Raw genomic sequence first — 26333 nt, forward strand, 5'->3', positions numbered from 1 at the left:
ACCTACTGGAAGGAGCCACCCAACCATTTGAGGTCTGGACAGACCACCGGAACCTCGAGGCCCTCCGAACGCCCAGACGCCTCAGCCCAAAACAGGTCAGATGGGCCCAATTCTTCAGCCGCTTCAACTTTCAGCTGAAGTTCATGCCGGGCAAAAAGAACTTCCTGGCTGACGCCCTCTCCCGACTGCCCCAAGACGAGGAGCCCGCCCCAGACATGATCGGGACGGTCCTATCCGCTTCCCAGCTGGGGATGGCTGTGACCACCCGGAGCGGCGCTCGGAGGCAGCCCAACCCCACGGCGCAACCGACAGTGGGGCAACCAGTGACCAGACGGCGCCAACCGCAACTGCCAGGGGGGATACGCGCGGACCTCACCGCTGCCCTCAAAACCGACCCTTGGCTCCTAGCAAACCCTGACAAGGTGATGATGGCACAGGACCTGGCATGGGGGGAAGGCAGAATATATGTCCCAGACTCGCAACGCCAGGCAATCTTGCGCCGATCCCACGACACCAAGCAAGCGGGACACTTCGGGTTCCTAAAGACCCTGCACCTAACACGGTGTCAATTCTGGTGGCCCACGCTAAGACGGGACGTGAAAGCCTATGTAGCGTCCTGCCTGACATGTGCCAGGGCTAAACGGGCACCAGGTAGGCCCCCGGGACTTTTACAAAAGGTGGCGGAGCCCTCCCGCCCATGGGAGGAAATCTCCATGGATTTCATAGTAGATCTCCCACCCAGCCAGAAGAAAATGGCCATTTGGGTGGTGAAAGACTACTTTTCGAAACAGGCCCACTTCATCCCCTGCTCATCGGTCCCGTCCGTCCAACAACTAGCCAAACTCTTCCTTATACACGTGTACAGGTTACACGGATGTCCCGCACGCGTGGTGACCGACAGGGGCACACAATTCACTTCGAAATTCTGGCAGGCCTTCCTAAAGCTGACGGGGACCCAACAAGCCCTATCCACGGCCTGGCACCCCCAGACGGACGGAGCCACAGAGGTCCTCAATGCCACCCTAGAACAATTCATACGCTCATACACCAACTACCACCAAGACGACTGGGTCGAACTGCTCCCGTTTGCAGAAGTCGCATATAATAACACCGTCCACACGAGCACGGGGGAAACCCCGTTCGAAGTAGTCTCAGGGCGCGACTTCGTACCCATACCGGAGCTACCGCAACCCCCGGGACCCCAAGTGGACGCTAGTGACTGGGGATGGAAGATAGCGGAATCGTGGCCAATAATCACGGCAGCGCTGAAGGAAGCACAGGCGGCCTACAAAGGGCAGGCCAACAAGCACCGGCGCCAGCAACCGACGTTCCAGGCAGGGGATATGGTCTACCTATCCACCAAATTCCTGAAGTCACCTCAACCCTCGAAAAAACTGGGGCCTAAGTATATCGGGCCGCTTCGAGTAACGCAGATAGTGAACCCGGTGGCAATACGCCTGGACCTGCCGCACAATCTACGGAGACTCCACCCGGTATTTCACACCAGCCTCCTGAAACCTGCAACCACCTCTCGATGGCACCCGAGCACGCCACTGCCCTCCCCAGTGATGATCAACGGCCAACAACATTTTGACGTAAGAGAAATACTCGACTCTCGCCGTCAACGGGGAACATTACACTACTTAGTAAGGTGGAAACACTTCCCCCACCCAGAATGGGTGGCGGCGCAACACGTCAAGGCGCCAGACCTGACCCGGGCATTCCACCGGACGTACCCCGACAAGCCAAAGGGGCGACAAGCCGAACCGGCACCTGAACATCCTTTTCCCCGCGGGCCCCCCCACCCGCCGTGCCCCCAGGGGAAAGGGCCCCCCAAGCCCACGACTTGGGTAGACCTCCCCCCGCCCCGGGCCCACGAGGGAGTGACAATTGGTCACCAGTGCATGCCTGGGGGCAACGCCCAGGATGCACACATAACAATGACGACGCAATCACAAAAAGATAAGGGCCCTACCTGGAGCTGAAAAGCACCCGACCAGCCACGCCTCTTTCCTCGACGAACTGAGCCAAACAAGCAGGGTGTGGCCGGGGCATGCGCACGCCCAGGGTGTGGTCGGGGCATGTGCACTGGGAACACACCCTAGATGGACACGAGGTAGAAGGCGGAACAAAGGGAGGGGCGAAAACACTCCGGCGGGAAATTTAAAAAAAAACAAACCATTTTTGACAGCTCTCCTGGTGAAAAACCGGAAGGCCGGGGGGGGGGCACTATTCGGACAGGGGGCAGTATGTCATGAGTGCCGTTGAGCTGAAGACATCAGCACAACAGCACACATGACAATAACAAGGAAGCAGAGGAAGGGACTCAAGATAAGCATAGCACGCACAACAACAGACACAGACCCTGGGCGGATGATTCAGCCATCAGGACACAAAAGAGAAAGAAGGAAAGACAAAGACAAGGCGGATCACGAGGCACACCCAAGCTGTTAGCAAAAGCGCAACGGAGATCGCCCAGCTGACAGCAATCACCGGCTAAAGGAGGAAACCGATGATGGGCGATCCCGGGGCAACAGCTGGGGCCCCGCAACCCTTCACCTACCGGCACGACAGTATACAGGACAAAGGGGGGATGACGTAACCCAGGGTGAGGGGGCGCTGACCGGCGCGGGGTATTTAAACCCCGCACCGGCATGCTCCCCTCACTCTCAGCTTTTTTCGCAACTGACTCTACGTATGAATAAACCAGAACCTGCTCTCCTATGAATCAGCGTCTGTGTCTTACTCAGTGGTAGGCAGTGCATGACACATGAGAGAAATCAGCATTTTATTACTGCCTTCTATGGCTCTTGAAGGTAGAAAGAAATAACAAGAAAGAAGGTTAAGCTTTGGCTGGTAATATTTTTCAAATATTACTTTGCAAACAATAATGTCTAAGATGATGCTCCATTAGTTATTACAGGCACGTCCTACCAATTCTATCATGCCATAGCAGGAGGAGCACCTAGTTAAGCTTGTTGATCTTGAAAATCTTAAACAGGATTAGTCCTGTCTAGATTGCAATTCCAGAAAAAATAATCCTAGAAGAAACTACTTATTTATTACTACCACAGAAGCTACATTATTGTATAGAAGTAGAACCAGGAACCAAGGTGAACTTTATAGGATTGCACTGATCGTTATCTTTGTTGGAAAAGAAAAATATTGTTATTCATGTGAAATTCATTGTTCTTTCTGTCCTCTTGTTGAATCTACACTATTGCATTATAATTCTTACAGTGAAAATCATAGGAAGGCTGTTTCAGATCTGAGACCAAGACATAAATACATGAAGTAGGTATCTGTTAATTTTCATATTCAAAAGACCAAAATATAGTTAAACATATAACTAAAATATATATGTTTCTAAACTCCCAGCTACTTTTACAAAGTGGGTTGCAATCTGAAATTCAGTACCATCCTGTTCATGTGCTAGGCACCCTGTACAGAAATAAATGACAAGAGTTTACGGAGCAGAAGCTGCAGAGGCCTGATAAACTGTAGTCCTTATCCATATATAAGAGGTTACTTTGCATGTGTATCACTTGAATATTGTGTCCAGTTATTGGAGAACAAAGACTAGACTGAAATATATTATTTCATTGCTGTGCAATGTATGGATCATATGCAGTTTTTCTAACTGGGAAATACATGTAATTTGTAGATTCTTAGTCATCTATGATTAATTGAAAAACTAATAAAGGCATTAAAGGCAGCCAGTTTGGTCTAGAGGTTAAGACACCAGGCTAGAAACCAGGAGACTGAGAGTTCTAGTCCTGCCTTAGGCATGAAAGCCAGCTGGGTGACCTTGGGCCAGTCCCTCTCTCTCAGCCCAACTCACTTCACAGGGTGGTTGTTGTGGGGAAAATAGGAGGAGGAAGGAGTGTTAGATATGTTCGCCGCCTTGAGTTGTTTATAAAAATAATAAAGGGATAGAAAATAAATAAAATAAAATAAAAATAAATATTTAGATAACACATCATGCCTGACCATAAAAATGATTTCTTAATTTTTAAAAAACCCACTATTGTTCTTCACTGCTTTCTGTATGTGTGGGATGTATATATATAGTGAAATGGTAGTTTCTATTATATTCCTACTTTTGACTAAAGACTGTGGAATATTTTGGAAAATAACTCATAATATTTCCATGTGGGAAACTGAATTGCTTGCATTATTCTCTAGTGTGTGTGTGCAGTAGTCTTTAAGCAGTCAGGAAGACTCAGCAGGTGAATCAGAACACTGGCTGTTCTTGTATTGCTACCAGTTTAAAAATGTTTTCCATGTTGGTTTTGCTATGATTCAGTATGAAATAGAATTATGTTGAAAATTCTGTTTGACTTGAGTGCTGCATGTATGTGTATACATAAATAAAATAGCATTTTTAAAAAATCATTTCAGTTTTCTTTTGTAACCTTATAACTTTGGATAAAGGAGTATAACAAGTCTCATATCTGGAATATTTTTATATATAGTATCATGTCCTGGCCTGTTTTTCAGACCATTCTTTGGTAAATATAGTAATGGATGGATCCTTTGTCTTGTCTAAATTCCCTCTTTTGAAAAAGAAACCACATAAGTCAGTGTGTGTGTCAGTGATACATCTTTTCATCATTGTAACTGTGCATTTTATTTAGCCACAGAATTCTTCAGTAAAATAAAAAGTTACTCTATTGTATTGCAGTACAATATAAGAGGAGTTTTAAAGAAGAGTTTTAAAGAAGAGTTAATCCCCAGTATACCTGAGTCAGACCCTGTGGCATAAAGGAGGCTTTAGTTCTCCTTTAGAGAGAAAGAGACAAAAAGGTGACTACATTGAACACAAATTAAAGTGCAAACCCTGTAGTTAAAACTCTACTTCCCCTCTATTTGATCTGTATCCGATACCGTAAAGGTTCTAACCAAACTATGCCAGAAGATCTGGAGAACACACAGTGGCCAACAGATCAGAAGAAGTCAGTCTACATGAAGTACCAAAAAAGACAATAAAGTGTGCAAACTATTGTAAAACTCTAGCAAAAACTGCTTAGAATCATCCAACACGTTGCAGAGCAAATGGCTGACAAGCAGCTGCATGGCCAGGTGTGTCCTGTTTCCTGGGTACCCCATGACCGACCAGGCAGATAAAAGGCCTGGAGGTGGTTCTGAGTGTTACATCTGCATTTGGTAGCTGTTCACTGGAACTCTTAACATGAGGTCCAAAGAGGTGTCCATGCGAGTGAAGGAGGCCATCATTAGGCTGAGAAAACAAAATAAACCCATCAGAGAGATAGCAAAAACATTGGGAGTGGCCAATACAACAGTTTGAACATCCTGGAAAAGAAGGAATTAACTGGCAAGCTCAGCAACAGCAAAAGGCCTGGAAGACCACGGAAGACAACTAAAGTAGATAACCGCAGACTTCTGCTCATGGTGAAGAGGAACCCTTTCACAACATCTAGCCAGGTCAAGAACGCTTTTGAGGAGGTAGGCATGTCATTGTCAACATCTACAGTCAAGAGACGGCTTTATGAATGTAAATACAGAGGCTTCACAACAAGGTGCAAACCACTGGTAGCGCTCAAGAACAGAAGGGCCAGATTAGACTTTGCCAGCACACACCTAAAAAAGCCTTCCCAGTTCTGGAATAAGATTCTTTGGACTGATGGAACCAAGATTAACTTGCACCAGAATGATGGGAAGAGAAAAGTATGGAGAAGGAAAGGAACAGCTCGTGATCCAAAGCATACCACATCATCTGTCAAACATGGTGGAGGCAGTGTTATGGCATGGGCACGTATGGCTGCCAATGGAACCGGGTCACTGGTGTTTCTTGATGACCTGACTGCTGATAAAAGCAGCAGGATAAATTCTGAAGTATATAGGGCTATACTTTCTGCTCAGATTCAGCCACATGCTGCCAAACTGATAGGATGCCGCTTCATATTGCAGATGGATAATGACCCATAACATACAGCAAAAGTTACCCAAGAGTTTCTCGAGGCAAAGAAGTGGGATGTTCTTCAATGGCCAAGTCAGTCACCTGATCTCAATCCAATAGAGCATGCTTTTCACTTACTGAAGACAAGACTGAAGGCAGAAAGACCCACAAGCAGCTGCAGTAAAGGCCGTAAAGGCCTGGCAAAGCATCTCGAGGGAGGAAACTCAGCATTTGGTCATGTCCATGGGTTCCAGACTTCAGGCAGTCATTGACTGCAAAGGATTTTCATCCAGGTATTAAAGGCGATCCTTATGTTTGTCATGATGTTGGTTTGTTCCATTACTTATGAGCCACCAACGATGGGGGGTTTTGTATGCCACTGGCTGTACTTCCTGAATTGTTAGTGCCCCACTTTTGTCAAACCCCTTGAATGACAGCTGGAAGTCCTGACTTCGCTCCCATCTGGGCATGTTTTCTTTCAACTTCAATGTGGTGGTGTACAGAGGCCAAATGCCAAAACAGTTATCCTTATTCCAATTTTTCTGGTCCTGACTGTATTTTTAGAAATCTAACTTGTTCTTGTTTTCTCAGTTTGCCAGCCTCACAGGTCTTGACGCTTGTCTAAGTTTTGTTATTGCTTTTCTCCACAGAATAAATCTACTTCTCAAGCTCAGTGTCCATCTTTATCTATTTCTGAGCTCAGAAAAACAAAATTATCTGACACATTCACTTCTTTGCCATGAACTTTGGATTCACTAATTAACATTACATTTATCTTAACATTTACCTACTTTTCCACTTAACTTCCCCTTTTTCCTTTTGTAATGAATTCTTGTAAGTCTTTACTTTCAGTTTATAGAGTTGTTTGTCTGCATATTTCAAATGGTTAGTTTGTTAGCATTCAATTTTGATTCCAGCTGTCCTCTATTGCAATCTCCCATTCTTATAATATATTAACTGCATTAATTAAATGTAAGGAGAATGTGCAACCTTCCCTAATGCAATTCATAAATTTAAAACCATCAAATGGAGAGGGAGCATGCTGTAAAACAAAATGCCAAGTCAAGCATAGTATTTGTTTCCAATGATATTTTTTAACCTCATATATTCTCTAAAGCTATTTTTGTAGGGGAGCTATAAAAATTCAGTGCTGTATCTTAAAGTGTGTTTATCTGCCAAGCCAAAAAAGATAATGGAAAGTTGTGGTGGTATAGAGCATCCTGGGAAGGTAGAGGTGTTAGGAACCCAACTTGTCAATTTATCTTCGGTAAATGGAGGTTTTCTAAATTGATACATCCACCACAGTAGACATTGTATGAGAATCCCCTTAACAAGCTCTCAGAATTCCATACTTAAAAATTAACCTTGATGGTGACTGGGAATCATAACTGAAAAGTTACTGTTGGAGGATGTCTATATAGTAGAAGAACAAGGTTGGAACTGTTTTTTGCTTCTGTTAGTATAAACTAGTTCTGTTAGTATAAACTAGTGGGTTTCACAGGAGACAGCTGACGTTACTATAATCTAGTTAGAATCTAGAATTTCAGATACAGAAAATGGCAAGCAAGTGCCAGAGTTTCTGCAATAGTCCTAGATAGCACCTGTAGACTTCCAACTTGAAATTCTTTTTTAAAAAATATTTAGAAATATTTTTTTACAGTCCAGTGATGTTTACCTCTTCTCTACTTGAGGAAATCTTTTACCTCTGTATCCATTCACTAGAGAGGGCCATTTAGACCTTCATTTCTGCTTGTTTATGTATATGGACATTAAAACTTGTATATATGCTTCAGCTAGGTAATGATCAGCAGTGTCCTTTGGGGGAGGAGCAGAATGACAAAAGCAGCTTTGTAGCGTTGCATGTAAGCCCCCTCTTTTGTACTGTATATGGTGATATTGCATGCATGTACAAATGAGAGTTTGTGGTGTGATTCTGTTTTCATCATTTTGAGAAAAGGAACAAGATCCTGCAGGTGCCAATGATACTTATTTAGGTTGCTCCATTTAGACAGATTCATTCCTCTGGGGTTGGTCCACAGATATATTTCATGTTGCTAAGAATGGAGCCAAGAAGGCAAAATATTTATATAGGAGGATTTTCTCTGTGACTTTCTCTGTTTAATATAGCAGACTTACGGGTATAGAATGTAGACCAGATGTCTGCACCACCAGTTTATTTGCTGCCAGTTTTTTTTTTAAGTACTACATATTTTTGTAACTTCAGTATTTCTTTCATTGCAAGCACCAGGTATTTTTGGCATATGCTCATATTTATCTCTCCCTTTTTGTCTTTCAGATTACAGACTTGTGTGGTGCTAAACGTGTTGGTTATTTTGGTCGTACTCAGTTTTATGCTGCTCTGAAGCTTATAGCTGCTGCACAGTCTGGTCTCCCAGTACGAATAGAAAGTATTCAGAATGGTAACTAATTAGACTCAATTGCTTTACTTTGCAAAAATTTACTGCATTATTTATTTAAAATATTTATAAACTGCTTTTTATGTTTAAAAAAAAGTCATAAAGCACTGTTGGAGAATATACAATATAAATGACCATAGGGAGGGGAAAAAAGCAGAATAAACAAGAAAAAAAATCCATCTCAGTAAAAGCTGAATAGAGCCCAGTGCTTTAAAAAGTAACTAATCGTTTTATGAATTCAGGCCCATTAAAATCCTGTTTATGAAAGCTCAGTACAATAGAAATAATATCTTAGAACTTTAAAAAAACTGTATCACTCATTATTAAACCATTCCACAAATATAGAACTATTTCTAAAGCTGTTGGCAGGTTGATGTGGCTTACAGGTAGTCCTCGCTTAACGACCATTTGTTCAGCAACTGTTCAAACTTACGATGGCGCTGAACGAATGGTATTTACAACCAGTCCTCAAAGTTACAGCCATTGCAGTGCCCCTGCAGTCACGTGATCAAAATCTGAGCACTTGGTAGCCCACCTGCATTCACGAATGCCGGGTGGCAGGGGTGGCAGAGTGCCAGGTGGCAGGACCAACAGAGTACAGGGCGGCCAAAGGGGCAGAGATGGGGGGAGATAGGCAGAGGGAGTTGAAGTGGAGGTGAGCGTGGCAGGGCAGGAGAAGTGTGAGGTCCTTGCCTAACAACTGCAACCAGGACTACTGAAACTAAGTGGTGCAGTCATGTGATGTTTTGCCTAATGACTGCATGGCTTACCAACAGAGATTCCGGTCTTAGTTAGGGTCATTAAGCAAGGACTACCTGTAAGGCAGAACTTTAGATAACTTGTATCAAGCCAGATTGGTCTCCAAAGTTTTAAAAGTTCAGCTAGTCCTTTAATTTGGGTCCATGCAGGTAACAACAATCAGTCCAACTGGTACAATATGTGTTCATAATCTAGCTTTCCAACCATAATCTAAATTATATGGCCTAATTTTGCATCCTAGTTGAGTTGCTAATTGTATGCAAAGTTTTATGATACTGCAGAACAAAATTTTATGAAGTTGCTAAGTTATAAAATAGCTGTAATAAAATTAGAATGAAATACGCGCTTTATAATGGATGGAAGATGGAAATTTCATTTGTAAAACAATTACTGCGTGCCTAATTATAATTATTATAATCAAATACTTAAAGGCTTATTAACACTAGCTCCAAACCATTATATAAATGTATTGTTTCAAAGGGAAATTATAATTTGCATTAACATTGCTAATCTACAGTGAATGAACCAGATTAATAGTGTGAGACCATGGATATGTACTTTGACTTCTGTTACATTTCATTGGGTTTATATCCTTATAAAAGTATTAGGGACTGTAGCCTAAAATAGTTTCCCTCTACACAGAAGCAACAAACAGTTATTATAAATATCTTTCTATGTAAGAAATCTACAGTAAGGTAAGTTTGATACAGCAGTAATTATTTCACTAAATATTGGAAATCAGCCAGTCTGACATAGAAGCAATTAGTCAATTTCTTATAATATGTTCTTCTTTTTGCCATTCTTGCATTATGGAATATTCTGTATGCATAATTTTATCAAGCCCTTCTTAAAGTCCAAACAAAACAACTACCTAGGAACAAGTGAGTTTTCAGAAAAACAAAATCCAATACTATTTATATAAGTAAATACAGGTGGTTCATATAGTAAGTGGTTTGTTTGTTTATTTATTTATCAAATTTTATCACCTCCCATCTCCCCCCAAATGTGGTTCATACAGAATTCCTTGGGTATAATAATTGACTCTTTCATAAGGTAGCTTACCAAATCTTTTTTAATGTTTGAGTTTCTTGTATTATGTAGAGATTGATTGGGTTTGGTTTTGTAGTACAGTGCCCATTTTTTTACAGTACACACCCACACACAAACACACATATAAACCTTTGTATTGAAACATCTCTCCATGCATAATACAATACAGTACAAAGAGAAACGTGGTACTGCAGGAAGCAGGCGTAGGCAATATGGAAAATCAAGTTATGTATTTGCATATTCCCTAATCCAAAGTTGCTTTTCACTTTGCCTTAATATAAAATGCCAAATAAAATGTATAGCCAGAAGTCAGTCTGAAGTACTACAAGGGTGGCTTTTGGCCCAGTTTTACCACAGCAATGTCACCTGCATTTAAGAACTTCTCTGTGAACTTAGTGTTTTAATATTGTGGGTATTAGTTTTTAGTCACTACATAAACTAATTTGAAAGTTTTCAAGTGGAAAAACATCATCTAAATATAAATGAATAAGACAATAATAGAAGCATGAGAAAGGAGATTCCCCTATTGGTAATTTACTTTTTGTTTATCAATTCCCCCTCCAATTATGTCAGTTTAATTTCTATTTGCCAGATCCATCCTTCTCTATGCTTTTGTGTCAAGAAAGCTTATGGGTTCTTGCAAATAATGATAGAGTAAAATAATCTCTTAAAGTTGGCTAAATACAAAAATGTCCCTTCTCTCTCTTTGTATCTTCCTAGTAATTTGGACTATACTAAATTTTATAATTTCTAAGTAATATAAAAGTACACTCCATTAGTTGTCAAAAGGAGTCATTTGGTCGATAAATAGACTAAACAATATAGTATTATTTAATCACCTCTCTCTTGTATTTATTTCTGTTGTTTAAGAATTACCTTTACCTCGATTTAGTGCTCTGAAAAGTGATAGTGAAATAAGGTACAGTAATCTACCAGAAGCACATGGAGCTAAGTTTCAGAGTCCACATGCAACATTTGAAAGAAATTGCTTCAGAAGATCAGATGAAGAAGAAAAACAGGTAGTTCTTTTTAAATACATAACTTTTATTGTGGGATAAACTACAAGCTTTTTATTTTATGATATGGAACTGACAAAATGAAATAGATCTTGATTAGTATTTTAGTTCATTTTGTTGGTGAAGTCTTTTGACACGGACTGGGAATTGCAGTTGATTATTTATTCATTGCAGACTCTATCAAGAATAAATACGAATTGTCTACTCTTAACTTAGAGAGTTAAGGTTGCTTAGCTATTAGAAAGATGAACAACTTGCTGTTCATCTTAAGCAGATGAGCTGCACAATTTTCTTTTAGATACAAGGAAGGGTTTTTTTTATTAGCTATGTGGAAAATCACTTGGAGCAAAATTCAATAGAGTATTCACTCTAATAGAGCTGCTTTTGTCAGCAGAACTGGGAGAGAATTGATTGCTCTTTTCGTCACCCTCAAAATCTACTATGATAGATCCTTCACAAGATAGATGGGGAGGGTCAGGAGAAAGAGAAGGAAGTCTTAATATAAGCAGACTTGTTCACAAAGTGCTTTTGCTGGACCTATATGAAGCTATTAAGACTTATTAACAACTGTTCAAAGTGTAAATATTGAAGCTTTAGGTTGAAATTTAAATGCTTCAACAACTTCCTGTTTGCTTTTTGTGAGGTGTCAAGTAATGATGTGTTATCACTTAACAAAAGATTGTTCAGTATTGAGTACCATTCTATTTCAACTATTCTACCATTCAATTTCATTCTGCTTTGTGGTATCCAACCCCTAGAACATCATTTCCCTGGAGACTACACTTGCCCCAACCCTACTGGCCTTTTATCTTATTTCTTTTCATTGTTAGCTGCCCAGAGCTGTATAAATTGAATAAATAAATAAACTAAAATGAACTATTTTACTTCAACTGCCAAGAATCAGATACTAAATGTTAATAATATTTACAGAGGAGAAACACTAAACAAATTTGTTTCAGATCAAGCTCTGTATTGCATTTTTGCTCCCTATGACTGTTAATTAAGTTAACTAGAATTCAACAACCCTGTTACATTTCTTATTACAACTTTTGTCTTGAAGGAAGAAGCAAAGTCTCCCCCCATGTCTCCCACTGGTTCTCATCCTGCTTCTCCCTCAAATTACCAGAGAATTCCTTTGGGTTATGGATATAGTATATTGAGAAGCGGACTTGAACAGCAGCATGGAGGTAAGTTCCTTTCTAAAGCAATGGAAGAGTCAGGCTAATCATTCCTATCAAAATATATTAAAAAGAAATAGCATCAAATGGGTCGTTTCATAATTTACTCTTCCTGTTCCTATAAATTAATTTAAATAAATACAAGCATCAGCTAAGTAATGGATTTTTTTATGTGATTCAGCTGTACATAATTTCCATTTTGCCATCACTATTATATAAACTATTATTCTTATATTTTAAATATTTTAATGGAACCCCAAGTTGGTTCTCAAACTTTGCATAATCAGAGTCCCCTCAAATTATACATGAAACAGTGCAACTCCCTCTGTAAAATAACTAATGATTTCATTGGGATTAAAACTGGACAAGAAAAACATATACCATGCCACTTCGAAAGCAAATAAATACATGTTTAAGAGTGGTTAAAGAACTATCAGAGGTCAATATCAACAAATATTTGGTAATTATCACATGATCAAAAGGCATCCTCATATTAGACTTCTGTCAATTTCAATTTTGTTAAAAATTCTGAGCCATGAGTAGTATAAAGGCAGTACTAGCATCCAGTGGGATGCCTTGATTGTACTGCTAGGTGCTTGTATTCTCTGCAAGCAACCTGCAGTGATCTCATTTATTCAGGCCACTGAACGCTAGTGTTATCTACTGGGCACGTACAGCTTGCTTCAATTGCTCTGAGTGTCTACAAGCAGCACTACCATAAGGTGTGATCAGGAGGCCCCTTCATCAAGATTGAGGAGGAACTATGTGGAGCAGAAGGGCAACCATGAGCCATGTGGCATGAGAAGATCAGCACCCCTATCAGCAGCTGAAGTCACTCTGAAGGCCATTTGCTGAGAGGAAGCAATGTGGAGCCTCGCAACTGGGCTGACTCGGCAAGATTGCCACAACTGAGCGAGGAAGAGTGAATACAAATATATTGCACAGAAAACCTGTATGGGTGGAAGAAGTGCTTATGGGAGGAGGAGAACAACCATATGCAATGTAACCTGGCAATTGTTAGGCCTTGTTTTATGCTGGAAGAAAATCTCTGTGAATTACAAGGGCCACCTGTATACAAGATTTATGAGCTAGCATGCCAGAGGCAAAATTTTAAAACGTTTGTGGCCTACCCAAGCTCCTTGCAACCTTCCTGGGAGGGTCAGGTTCCACAGTTAGAAAAAAATTGGACTGCATGGTTTGCTTAGGCATTTAGCACCTAGAGAATGGAACCAGTTATTGTTCTTGCTTTTCACATAGTAAATTAAAATATTTCATGCCCAACTTGATCATATACAATCATATTCTAATGAATCTTTAAAAATTTGTGCCAGTAGAATATCAAAGATCTTGGGAACTTTTTGTCTTCAAATATACTCTATTAGTACAAAACTAATAATATAATTATATTCTTCAGTCGTTTACAAAATCCTCTCTGTAATCCACTCAACAGTTTTAGTTCCATATTGCTAAATTGTAGACAGACTCCTGCAGAATCTGGTCACACTTCATATTGATATATTTAAATAATATACTATACTCTTATGCATGCTTTATTCTTTGTAAAGCACCTTTATGTCACGTAAATAGATATTGTAGTGTCTACTTCCTTTTACTCCCTTTTGGTTAGGCAAGTTGAAATTTAAATAGCCTGATTTTTAGATACAACAGTGCCTTCAGTCATTCTTTCCTTGTGTTAAAATAGTACACTGAAGGTGTACTATTAAAGAGTGGTATATGAAGGATTGTTTTCTAACACGTGGTCTATATCCTTATCTACATCTATATCTCTATATCTCTATATATTTATCTATGTATACACAGACACACACAGACACACACAGAGGGATTGATTGAAATTATTTTCTTTCCCACTCTTGGTAGCAGCCCTTCCAGTCTTCCAAAAATAATGTTTACAAATGAGGTAGGCTATAATGGAAGAAGGAATGATTGTGGGGAAACTGAAACGTGTTGATATGAAAGAAAAAGTGGCATTTCTTCTTGTAAGATATGAAGGATCACACTATATAGGTATTTATTGTTATCACAGTATTATTTGCTTTTTTTAATTATGTGACCTGTATTTTTAACTCTGAAAAATTGTTTAAGCTGACAAGTGAATAGATTATGCAGCTTGTATTTGATATTATAATGTCTAAGTATGGAAGAATGGGATCCCAGATCAATAACAAAACATGTACTTTATGTACTTTTCTTTCTTAAGCCTCCGGTAAGTCAAAAGGAATCTCTAGCATGTCCACTATAATGGAGCTTGGCAGGCTTCTGCTTTGGACTCTTAGAAATGTAATAATCAGAATAAACTAATGTTAGCTAGGTAGACCAGCGCCCTTATGTTGAAAAAGCAGTTTTGTAATTTTTTAAAAAATCACTTACCTTTATAAAAATGATATACTGTTGTTGCAACCAGTTCACAAGATATAAAAGGAAGTTGATCTTACAAATTTACAGTACAGTATTGTGCAAAGCCTTCTGGTCATTTTATGCTGCTAAAAAAATTGTTTTACTTGTCTTAACTGTATAGCTGTATTAAGTTGGGACTGATTTATTTATTTGTTTGTTTGTTTGTTACATTTAAAAATGGCTTATTTTTTTTTCCTTAACTGTAAGATGCTGTATTTTTCAAACTGAAGACAAGGTTATTTCAACTGCTAGAGAAATTTAAAAACATATTGATCATTTGTTATATCACAAATGGTAACAGTTGACATCTTTGCTGTAACATTGAGTGAACATGATAAATGTTGGTTGAATCTACTGCAGAAAGTTGCAAACGTGTTTTAAGTAGAGCTCAGGTAAAAAAGAAAAAAGAAATTGGTATTCTGAGAGATACTAGATTCAGTCTCTGGAACTTTCTAGTAAAACTGGGAAGGATCCCTTCTGGAAATCATGAAGAATCACCACCAGTCAGTATAGATAATCCTCAGCTGAGATGGCCTTAGTTCTGATAAACATAATATTAAGCCATGTTTTTAAGCCAGAGTTTGTTAATGTGGTCTTATAAGCAAAGAATAGGAAGCCATAACGGATGGATTTATATATTTAAAATATATATAAACCATGTTATAGCTTGCCGTTATATGCAAACCAAGCTATTATAAAGCATTCGCCTATGCTGCTGTGCTTACAAAGAAACCTGTACACCAATCTGTAAGTCTCAATACTTTTCATAATTTAAATAGTTTGCTGATATCTTAAGACATTGAGTGCTTCTCCATTACTTTTTGCAAATACTGAATTAACTTATTTAGAATCAAACCCATGTGTTTTCTCCTTACCATTGGAGCCTTCTTCATTAACTTTTTCCTTAATCATTATCAGGTCTGATGGTGGATTGTGATAATAAAGTGAGTTTTAAATGTGTTTGTGTGTATTTAAAATTATTTTGGTATGAGGCAAGTTACAAACTTTCTCATTTTTTATTTTGGTTTAGCATATGTTCTGATTCCTTTATCTTAATCTTTCATAGGTTCCTATGAAGCTAGGCATTCTGTTCAAGATGGATTGACTTCAGGGAGTTATGGGTCCAAGTCAGCGCCAACCCGTTCATCTCTTGTTCAGGTAATTTGCATGAGTTGCAAAAACAATTGAAAGTAAATCTTCTGCGTGGGCTAAAACAGTATTGAAAAATAACATTTGATTTTATAATCAATAATACATGAACCAGTCTTAAATGGAGCCAGTAGGAAGTTGCTAATAGTATTCTGCAGCAAAGGACAATTGCAATGTAAAACTAGTAAGACATACCTGAGAGCTACTATGAGCTTTAGGCTTTAGAATATGTGTGAAATGGAACCACTTTACAACAGTACAAGACATAGGATCAGGTAGAGGGTAAAGTGAGATTTTGTTCCAACTAATTAAGTACGGTATATGTATTTATTTAGTTTAGCTTTCATATCAGGATATAGATTGATAGGTAGCAGGGCAGACATAACATTGCTGGAACAAGTCCAAATATTTTAGTTTGCCTTCCATCTACCTGCAGTCTCCATTAGTCCATTTCTTTTCCATAGTGCCTTGGGTAAGAAGGAAGTAGGCAAGAAGGGGGCAAGGCAAAGGGCTGATCCTGAGACAAACTACCCAATCTTTCTTATTGGCAACTGCTTTAGTAGATTAAAATGTTGGCTACCTTGAGAGTTCATGCTGCCATAACTTGCTTGTTAAAAAAAAATCCAAAAATATTGTGTGTCTGTGTATAAGTGAAAGAGGTTTCTACAGAACAGATACATCTGTGTATGTTAGAAAGAAGTGTGTTGCATCAAGGCAATTTTTGCTAGAAATTGCACTGTGTAATTAATGTATGCAAGATGCCAAAACTAAAAACTTCATTTAATTCACCATGATTAAACACAGATTTATAACCAAGAGCGTGTGTCACTGTGCACCATGTGTTACTATGATGTGGATACTTGCAGCAAGGAAAGGACAATCTTCAAAATTTTGCTAATTAAGACAAAGAAAAATTTTAGACAGAAAGGATGCCGGTGTTAACACTAATCTACAGTATATAGATTTTTGTGACTACACATCTAACATTATTTTTCATTGTTATTGGTTATTTTAGTTGGAGCTGCATTTAGTTGGAGGTGCATCCAGAGTCCACTGGAGTTGGGTAGCTGATAAATTCAAATAAATTAATAAATCATTTTTTTTAATCACTTCTCATTACTTCCCTTTCTCATGTCCTCTCTTCTTAGGTATTCTAATGGTCATGTACTGATAGAACTAGAGTTTAATGGGCATCTAAAAGCAACCTCTATTTGTGACTTATTTATTCCTGGTGTGCTTGCTTAGAGCATGCTGCATGCTAGAGTTGTCTTTTGAGATTTTGTCTTTCCCCATCCTAGTATTGAGAATGAGTCCAATCAATCAACCATTTATCTGTAATACATTTGGAACAGGTCTTATTTTCCTTGTTTGGAAATATGAAGATGGTTAGCCATTTATTTAAGAAGTTTTCTTTTTTACCTTATAGATAAATTTCATCTCCTTAGTTTATAAACCATTACACTGGAAAGGTTTACACTTGTTAAATATCCGTGGCACTCATTTTGGACAATGGATATGTATGGCTTCTGGAGAACATGTTTTGTATATTCAGCAGAAGTATTAACTCTATTTATTTTTAAAAGAATGGCATAGTAGGAATAAAGTGTAGTTAATGCTTTGAAACATCAAGACACCCAACATTTTTTGTTATCCTTCCAAATAAAATACTTGCCTTTTCTGAAGTCTCTCTCAATAGAAAGAGAACCGCAGGACAGCAGTAGTAATTATCCAGATGACCTCTGGAGGGTAACTGAGGAGCAACGAGAATATTACATCAATCAGTTCAAGTCTTTACAGCCTGATCTCAACTCTTTCATTTCAGGTAATATCCTTTGTATACACAGAAAGTAATACTAGACTGAGAAGCCTGTATGAATACAACAAAATTAATATAAATAAAGTGCAAAATGTGTAACTGTGTGTGTGTTTTGATAGAGGTGGGGATGGGTTATACACAACATATAGGATGTGGCTTCCTGATACGTAATAAGCAAACGTACAAACATAGGCAAACATACAGGATTGTTTACATAAAATTAAATGTAATTTACTACAATAATTGGAGTTATATATTGTCTTATCAAAGAGACTTTTTTAACAGCAATGTAATATTTGAGCTCAAAGAAACTAGAATTTCCCCTAGTTATGCTTTACACAGACCATATTATTCTGTGTATATTATTCTGACAAAAAAGTACATAAATTATGTAGCCATAGATTATTACAAAAAAATTGATTTTCAGTTGCCAATAAAACCAAGCAAACATACATAGAACATGTACAGAACAATGATTCAGAATAAAGCCATTATTTTATTTGTCAGCTTTAATCTTTTAATCTTATCATTGCATTGCTTTTATTGCTGATTTTAATCTAACTTTAAACGATAAATAGGCAAAGAGGTGATTTTGAAATAAATCCTGTATTACTTTTAAATGTATAATATTCAACAAAACATATTGGGTGTGATGTAAATAAAATTAAATACTTCAGGTCCCATTTACTTAAATTGGAATGCTGATGAAATATCCATATAAAGTTAAGGATTTAATTTACTATTTTGTATTTTTTATACTTTTTCCTCATAAATCATAGTTTATAAATAACAATATTAACACATCACAGCATATTTGTTCTCCCTTCAAAGGAACAAATTTAATAATAATAATAATAATTCATTATAGGAAAACATGAATAAAATGGTCATGCATTTCCAAGCTATTTCAGCTATTGCTTCTTAATGAGAAAAATAAGCTTTTTTTTTTTAATGAAGTAGTGGTGGACTATGTTCTGCCAACTGTCCAAGCAGTGATCGGGTGCCCAGACAATTGGTTCCTTCAGATCCAGAGACAATACGTACACCAGTGAGTAAAGAGACTTTAAGCTTTATTATTAACTTAAGCAAACAGATTTAAACAGAAACATAGTTTAGACAGAGTAAACAGAAGCATAAACAGCATAACATAAAGAAAAATTGTTACATACCACACAAGCCTGTCAGGAGCCCCTTAATAAAGACAGTGGCGTTATCCCAGGGCAGCTCCATTTCCACAGCACCCAGAGCACAGGTCTGTGCAGAAGCTCCCAAACTCGACGGGCAATCTAAGGTTTTTCTCAAAGTCTGGTCCTAACACCGTGTGACCCTGTTTCCATGGTACAGAGGCTGCAGGATCTGACTCTGACTGGATAGTTCCCAGGGTCTGGAGCACCTGTTTATCGTCCAAGAGCCTGGGAAGCTATACAGCTAAGCTAATGATTAACAAAAACAATCTTGGGGTTTTCTCTTCTCCCTCTCCCCGCCATTTCAAACAGAAATAAAAAACAAGCCAGCTGATCATTAGTATAACTCCAACTCTAAGCTTCTTCGTGTGAAGGAGAAAATCAAAATATGTCATATAAACTCCTTGAAATACAATAGTCTTCCACATTGCCACTACAGACTGGCTTAAAGCTTTCTCTAAAACAGAATTGAAAAACATGATTTGATGCTAGCACTGAAACTGGAATTTCCCAATTTTAATTATAGCAAACTGTAGTTTAATGAATCAGGAAAACATTTTTAATGTCAAGGTAAAAGGGAACGGAGCAGAATGCTTCTGTTTTTACTAGTTCCTATTAATATGATATTTATACCTAATCAATTTATGAACCAAATTTCTACTCTGGTGACAGTATTTAGATTTTTGTCCTGTGAAATAATATGCATTTTGTTGCACTCCTATTGCTGTGCTTAAGCAAACAGATATCCTTGGCTATTTAAATTGGCTCTGTAAAATAAAATACTGTGTATGAAAACTGTTTCATTAAACTCTCAGTTTCATCTGGTAGCTCATTAAAAAAAGTTATGCATTTTAAATTAAAATCTGTCTGCTTTAGACTTTAGTATTGCTGTCCACCTCTTACTGGAATTTAAGTATTCTGATAAACGTGAGTTTTCATCTCCTCTGTAGGATTTTACCTTTGATTAAGATCAGAAGTATGTATTGCAAGTAATTGGTAAGCATTTGCTTCCACATTTGAACATGGGAATTAAAAAAAAAATCCCAGAAGTAGTCAAGGGCAATCTGTGTTCATATTGTTTGCAAGAAAACATTATGAAATATGCCTGTGAGATTCCCAAGAGTTCATCATAGAGACAGCTTTGGTTTTTGGATACACATAAGACTGTAGGTACACACAATAGGCATTTTTTTCAAACATGGCATTCAGATATATTAAACAAGTCTTTTAAGTACGTCAGAAGCCCATGCTTATAAATAAATATATTCAAGGCCAAAGAAATGAGTGAAGTAGAAACAATATGTCCAGTCCTCTTGGCTGAAATGGAATTGTTCCAAGGATCCAGTCCATGTAAGGTCCAGTCAGCGGGGGACAGGAGAAGGTCCTTTTTTGTGATGGTAGAAACCCTATGGAGCGTCCTTCCTCCTGAAGACAGACTGGCACAGCCACCATGGCAATATTTCAAAAGGTGGTCCAAGCAGTTACTCCATAGGGCCTTAGAAGGTTGATGTCACTTCATAGTTCAATATATGTTTTTACTGAAGTTCTATTATATTTCAACTTGTACTCTTTTTGTAGGTTATATTATTGAATTATTAATTACTTTTTGTTATTGAATTATTAACTTCATTGTTTTAAATAATTTTTCAGACTTTGGGGGATACTTTTATAGTATGGATATACATATACATATTCTGTTCGTATGGGGGGGGTGTCTGCACGCGCATGTGAAGAGACAGCAGCAAAGGGTAGATACTCATGCCTTGCTCAGTACAAATTTTCAGATAGCAGTTAACTGTCGTTTGGAAATTTATAGAATATGATTTCAAATTCTGTTTTGCTTAAGATCCTTAAACATGAGTTATTTAGTGTTAGCAAATAGGTAAAAATATGAAACAACAGATAAGGATTGTCCTTCAGAAGCCTCAAAATCTTTTTCTGAACAATAAAATACTGATGAACATTGCAAGAAATATCATAATTACTATTCAAGTTACATAACAAAAACAGTGCTCTAGGCTAATATAAACAGTAGACAATAAGCTGTAAAATGATTCATTTTTAAAAAAGAAATATCAGAAGGATACCAGTAGAAAATTTGTTGCTGAGTTATTTATTTTACTGCTTTCTGGCCATAATTTTAACAGGTTCTGTAGCTAAGAATTTCTTCACAAAATCTAAACTGCCCATCCCTGAGCTTTCACACATATGGTAAGTACTATTTTGTAATTCAGAATATTGTTTTATCTCTCTGTGTGTGTCCTTTTCTGTGTCTCTCTGTATGTAAAACCAATCCAACAGAAAAAGTCTTCAGTAATGCCTCACACTGAGGTCCAAGCAAAGCAGAGAGTATATTAATATTTATTTTATGCTTTTATCTTTTCAGTGGCCTAATAAAATCTGAATAGCACTGTAGTCTAAAAATGTTTTAAAGTGTATTTTAAGGCACCTAAGAGTACATAGATTGAACCAAGTTCAGATAAATGTACATTCAGAATAGTTAACATCATAAGCTTCACTTCTAGTTGTGGTTATTATATGAAAACTAAGTAGTACCTAACATACAACCCATATTAATGCATAACATATAAGTACCAAACTGCATGATTTGTCATCACTTAAATAGAAACCATATCCTGATTCTCTTGAACAGTAGTAATCTAGTTTATATTAGAATTACCCACTTCAACTTTTTTTTGGATTTTACAACATTTCTAAACTTGCCTAGTCATACAAGGAAACATCACAATGAAAATGACTTAAAGTGATATTTCATAATGTAATTTTTAAAAAATTACTAGTTTAATTGTAATTTTATTTTATTACAATTACAATTTATTTTGTTATAAATTATAATTGTGATTTATAATTGTAACTGTAATAAAAATTATTACAATTACAATTATAAATTACAATGGTCTAAATTTTAAGATGTATATGAGCTAAATGTGGTATAGCAGACAGGTTTCGGTTCTTTATAATATGGTTGTATAATAACTATCGTATTTGTAGGGAACTTAGTGATGTTGACAGTGATGGAGCATTGACTTTAGCAGAGTTCTGTGCTGCCTTTCACCTTGTTGTTGCTCGGAAGAATGGCTACCTGTTGCCAGACAGCTTGCCAGAGACGCTCTTGCCTGACTATCTTCATGCAGGTGAAGCTTCAGTGTTTGTATATAAGTTTTCAGTTAATTAAAACAGCCTTTTAGTCACAGCCTGTTTTAAACAGCAATTATAGGAAAGACACTCTGAAACTGTGGGTATTCAGTGGTCTCTTAATAACTGCAGTATTAGGGCTAGCTTAACAGAAAACCTGTAGCCAAAAACCTTGGCTAATATGTTGATGATGTCTGTGTCATGAAATTCTTAAAATTATTGGCTCACGACCTGGAAACTGGAAGGCCTTTTTGCACGACAGTGTTCATCTGGATGTTTCCAATATGATTATTCCATACTGTGGTGACATTATTTTTAATCTTATATCCATGACCTTGCAATGCACTTTATAGTACATTACATCTCTGTAGAATAACAACTGCAAACAATTATTGGATTTCTCTTTAAGGTCACAATTATTGCAAAAAACAATAATTTGGCATTATAGCAGCTAATGTAGCTTTTATGGGTCTAATGAGATTATTGCTGTTCTATAAATCTTACTTTCCCAATTGAAAAATAAGTATAGTGCCCTTTAGATACTAAACTACTAATATGGAAAACATTTTATATGGGTTCTTTTTTTGCCTTGGTATTGTTCTTACATTTAAAGAGGCACAACTGCACAAAGAAAGTTGGGACCCTTATGGTAAATGACCCAGTCAGGATTTCTGAGTTTGCTTAGAAAGACTTAGTACCATTTATGCCAGTTTTGGCTGCCTGGAAATGAAATGGTCTTAATATATATTGCCTGTTTTTTTAAGAGACACTTTTTAGTTACAACTTTCTGGGAATAATCAAAGTTCCCATATTTTCATCCCAAAGAAAACAGTGATTGAACAGTACTATCTTACCTATCCAAATCAAAAGTATCTTTCTAATACTTTTTCCCTAGTTGTTTCATTTTAGTTTCCCAGTCTAGGCTATAGCCCTAGTATTTCCTTGTGGTTTCCCATCCAAGAATTAACCAAATTCAGCACCTGCTTAGTCTTTTTGGGTACATCAAAATCAACTAAATGCTGCCACTTAACCATGACTAGCTTATTCAGTTTTTAAAGATTATTTTTAAATATATGGGAACCTTGGTTCAAATGATCACATAATAAAAAACTCCACTTTTGTACTATGAAGTAGAATAGTGGCCAGCTGTTGTCATTAGATTATACAATGAACTAAAGTAGAAATCAGTAAGAAAATAAGTCTAGAAAATGATTATTATAAAGACTGAGATGCTTAATTACCTTGCTTCCTTTCCAGCTTCCCTTAAACCTAAAAGTGATCATGTACTGAATTCTTATTCAGAGTCATTGTCAGTAAATCAACAGACAAGAGACTTCAGTAGGACTGAGGTATGAACAACTCCTCTTGTTTTAATATGTTTAAGTTTTAATAATGGTGTATAAAACAGTCTTCACTACATAATTACCTTTAGCAGATTATTTTCCTCACTGTGTCTTGCTTTGGTGCATTTATCTAAGTGGGTTAGTGACCAATTACAAAGCAATGTTTTCTCTAGCAACTTTTTTCCTTCACCACTAAAACGTAACTGTTTGCACTGGTCGTGAAGGGTTGGTTGGACAATAGCAATTCAAACGCTTCCAGAGAGCGGTGTGAGTTGTTTAAGCCCTAAAGTCAATATACCTCTCAGATGGAAAAGCACAAATCAGGGAAAGAAGACTAGATTCAATTACCTGAGCTTTGATGCTGATAAGGTGAACTCTATAATTGTGGTGCAGCTGCTAGATGTCAAAACTATAATCAGGGTGCAGTTTGTTGTGTTTGGGTCCGCATAGTTAGCTGAAAGAAGGTATTATGGAGGTTGCCAAAGTGGAAGAAATGGGAGAATTTTGTTTTATGAAATACTGAATCCTTGACAAGAGAATGAAGCCTTGTATCCAGATACAGAATCAGCTGTGCATTCTTAAGAATCACCTCTGGCCAGCTCAAACCTAATTTTTTCCTTCTTTAGTTAAAAACAGTAAGTGTAATTTTTGAAGTCTTTGCATGCTTTGTTTGAGTTATGGGTTCATTGTTAGAAATAGTCAAAATATTATATAATTCATTCCTGAATGTTTAGAAGTAGAAACAAACCTTCCTATACTTTTCTCACCAGAGATTAATATTCGTTCTCCCCATCGCTTTCTCTCTCTCTTATATTTTTAATATAATCAGCTTGAAACTGTATGCGAAGATCCAAATAACTCAGAGCCACTGATTCTGTTTGAGGCAACTTCTGTTGAACCAGTTGGTGACCATTTATTTTTTAGAATTATTGCTTTGATCAGTATGTAACAATTTATTTGCATGCCTTTTGTGTCATTAATAATGTTGTGGACAAAACCTGGCTCACTTAAACAAATCACTTTGAAGATACAACATAAATTTATTAAGCATGCAGACAACTACAGTGTACACTAGGCTCCCAGCAAAGCATTGGCAGCTTGCTGAGCAGCCCTGAGCAAAAGGAGAACCACAACTTACATACCCTTGACCTATTACATTGCAAAGGCAAGACAAAGAAAAAAGGCAGACACAGCGTAAATTTCAGCATGACATTAGAATGTTTTAGATAAACCCATCTGGCCTTCTCATTTTTTATCCCTTCCTACTAGGTCAGCATGCTAGCTATACGATCTCTGAGATGTGATCAGTAAATATAAACAATTTAATTTACTGGGCCACTGGTCCCTGACTGTTTCTTCCCCTTGTCACCACTCAGGGTCAATTCACCTTGCTGTGAATGTTTTCTTGAAAGAGCACTTTAAGCAGTCCACATGTATGGGCAAGCATCTTATAGAGTTGGTAGTGAATGCAGCTCACATGTGTATGGGGGATACCTTTTACAACCATAATAAAATTATGCTTCTCCATCTGTACAGTCAAAGAAAAAGAATACTCTCATTAGTTTCATGAGAGTATTCCCCAGTAAGACCATTGCTGAACTATAACTATCTAAAATGTTGTGGTTTGGTGTTTTGCTGGGATTGTATAAACTAGCTTATCTGAACATTGTTCATTAAACATCCAAGTTGTGCTCATGTGTTTGTCAAGTGTTAATTTGCCATTGTAATGCAGCACCACTGGCAAACTGCAGGTTGTGATTAAAATAATGTTAACAGAATGACGCTAGGCTGCAATCCTGAGCAAACATATTAGAAAGTTTGTTTGTACTATACTTCTGAACAAACTTGCATAAGATTATACTGCATGTAACACAGCTGAATGGCCCTTTTGCTGTACAAAATCAAACGACCAGCTTATCCTAGAAAAACTTGTTTAAGTTCAAAACAAAATTATACAAATAATTGAGGAATTTTAATTTACCCCTAAAGGCATTCTCTTCCACATCTTTCCCCACATTATTGGCTTCTCTCACCCTGTAGTTTTTTGAATGACCTGACTTTCAACTTATACTTGTGTCTTTCTCCTTTTACTTTTTTCTTAATCTTCTCAAATCGATACCCTTTCTGATACAAACAGACTTCACTTGATGAGAAGCCTGGTAAAGCTGCACTGATTCAGGATACAGTCACTGATGATAAACAAGGTACAGTTCTAAACTGTGATCTCTTAATTAATCTTAAAGTGGTAATATGTGTTTTACACAATTTCTGTTGGATAGAAAATACCAACACTAGTGTTTCTTCATGGGTGAGGGTCTAATGCTGTTCTGAAAGAGTGAGAAACCTGTGTCCAAACCAGCCTGGCTGACAAGTCACAGGGACAAGAGAAGGGGACAAGGAGAGAGGTCTCCTGATGTTCCTGTTCAGGACACATGTGAGAAATTCTGTGGGCTCTGGGAAAGAAATGGAAGGTGCTCTAGACATAAACAATCAGCAGATGGCAAAGTTCATTAGGGGCTGATCCCTGATTTTATCCTTTATTTTGCTCAACAGCCCAGAGTTTTAATGCATCTTACAAGAATGTAGGTTCATGTAAGTGGACTACTTCTCTCTTCCTAGTCTCTCTTGTATCATCCTTTCATTTTTCAAACTGATGTATGAACTCAGCTCTGGGCACTGTCTTCAAGCTACTGCTTATGGACAAGAAGATCTTTTACTTTGCACCTTTTATTCTAAATTGTTTCTACTTCCCAGAAGGAACTGTGATGTTTTTAATGAAGACTATTTCTTGGAGTTAAAAAATGCTTTCTTACACTAGAGGCATTTTTCGGAATCAGTGTCTTATCCTATTCATTTTTGCACTGATCATGAGAACCAAGAGCATCTCTAGACTATTAAACTCACTCATCATGAAATCAGGTGGACAC

At 37.6% G+C, this 26333-nt stretch overlaps 1 protein-coding gene across 3 annotated transcripts in view; it reads left to right on the forward strand.

Moving 5' to 3' along the window:
* REPS2 (RALBP1 associated Eps domain containing 2) overlaps positions 1 to 26333 on the forward strand; it is an 84314-nt gene that overhangs the window by 16472 nt on the left and 41509 nt on the right. For 2 of the 3 annotated variants that reach the window (XM_063305140.1, XM_063305138.1), the window contains exons 2-11: positions 8217 to 8340; positions 11017 to 11165; positions 12223 to 12349; positions 15825 to 15916; positions 17591 to 17729; positions 21055 to 21118; positions 21920 to 22062; positions 23321 to 23412; positions 24236 to 24307; positions 25544 to 25610. In XM_063305140.1, the coding sequence (XP_063161210.1) occupies positions 8217 to 8340; positions 11017 to 11165; positions 12223 to 12349; positions 15825 to 15916; positions 17591 to 17729; positions 21055 to 21118; positions 21920 to 22062; positions 23321 to 23412; positions 24236 to 24307; positions 25544 to 25610 (1069 nt within the window). Of the gene's footprint in view, positions 1 to 8216; positions 8341 to 11016; positions 11166 to 12222; positions 12350 to 15824; positions 15917 to 17590; positions 17730 to 21054; positions 21119 to 21919; positions 22063 to 23320; positions 23413 to 24235; positions 24308 to 25537; positions 25611 to 26333 lie in introns of all 3 variants that reach the window. The other variant, XM_063305139.1, reaches the window with a different exon arrangement.

The sequence above is a fragment of the Candoia aspera genome, chromosome 5 (assembly GCF_035149785.1).
Source record: "Candoia aspera isolate rCanAsp1 chromosome 5, rCanAsp1.hap2, whole genome shotgun sequence".
In the NCBI taxonomy this organism is placed as follows: Eukaryota; Metazoa; Chordata; class Lepidosauria; order Squamata; family Boidae; genus Candoia; species Candoia aspera.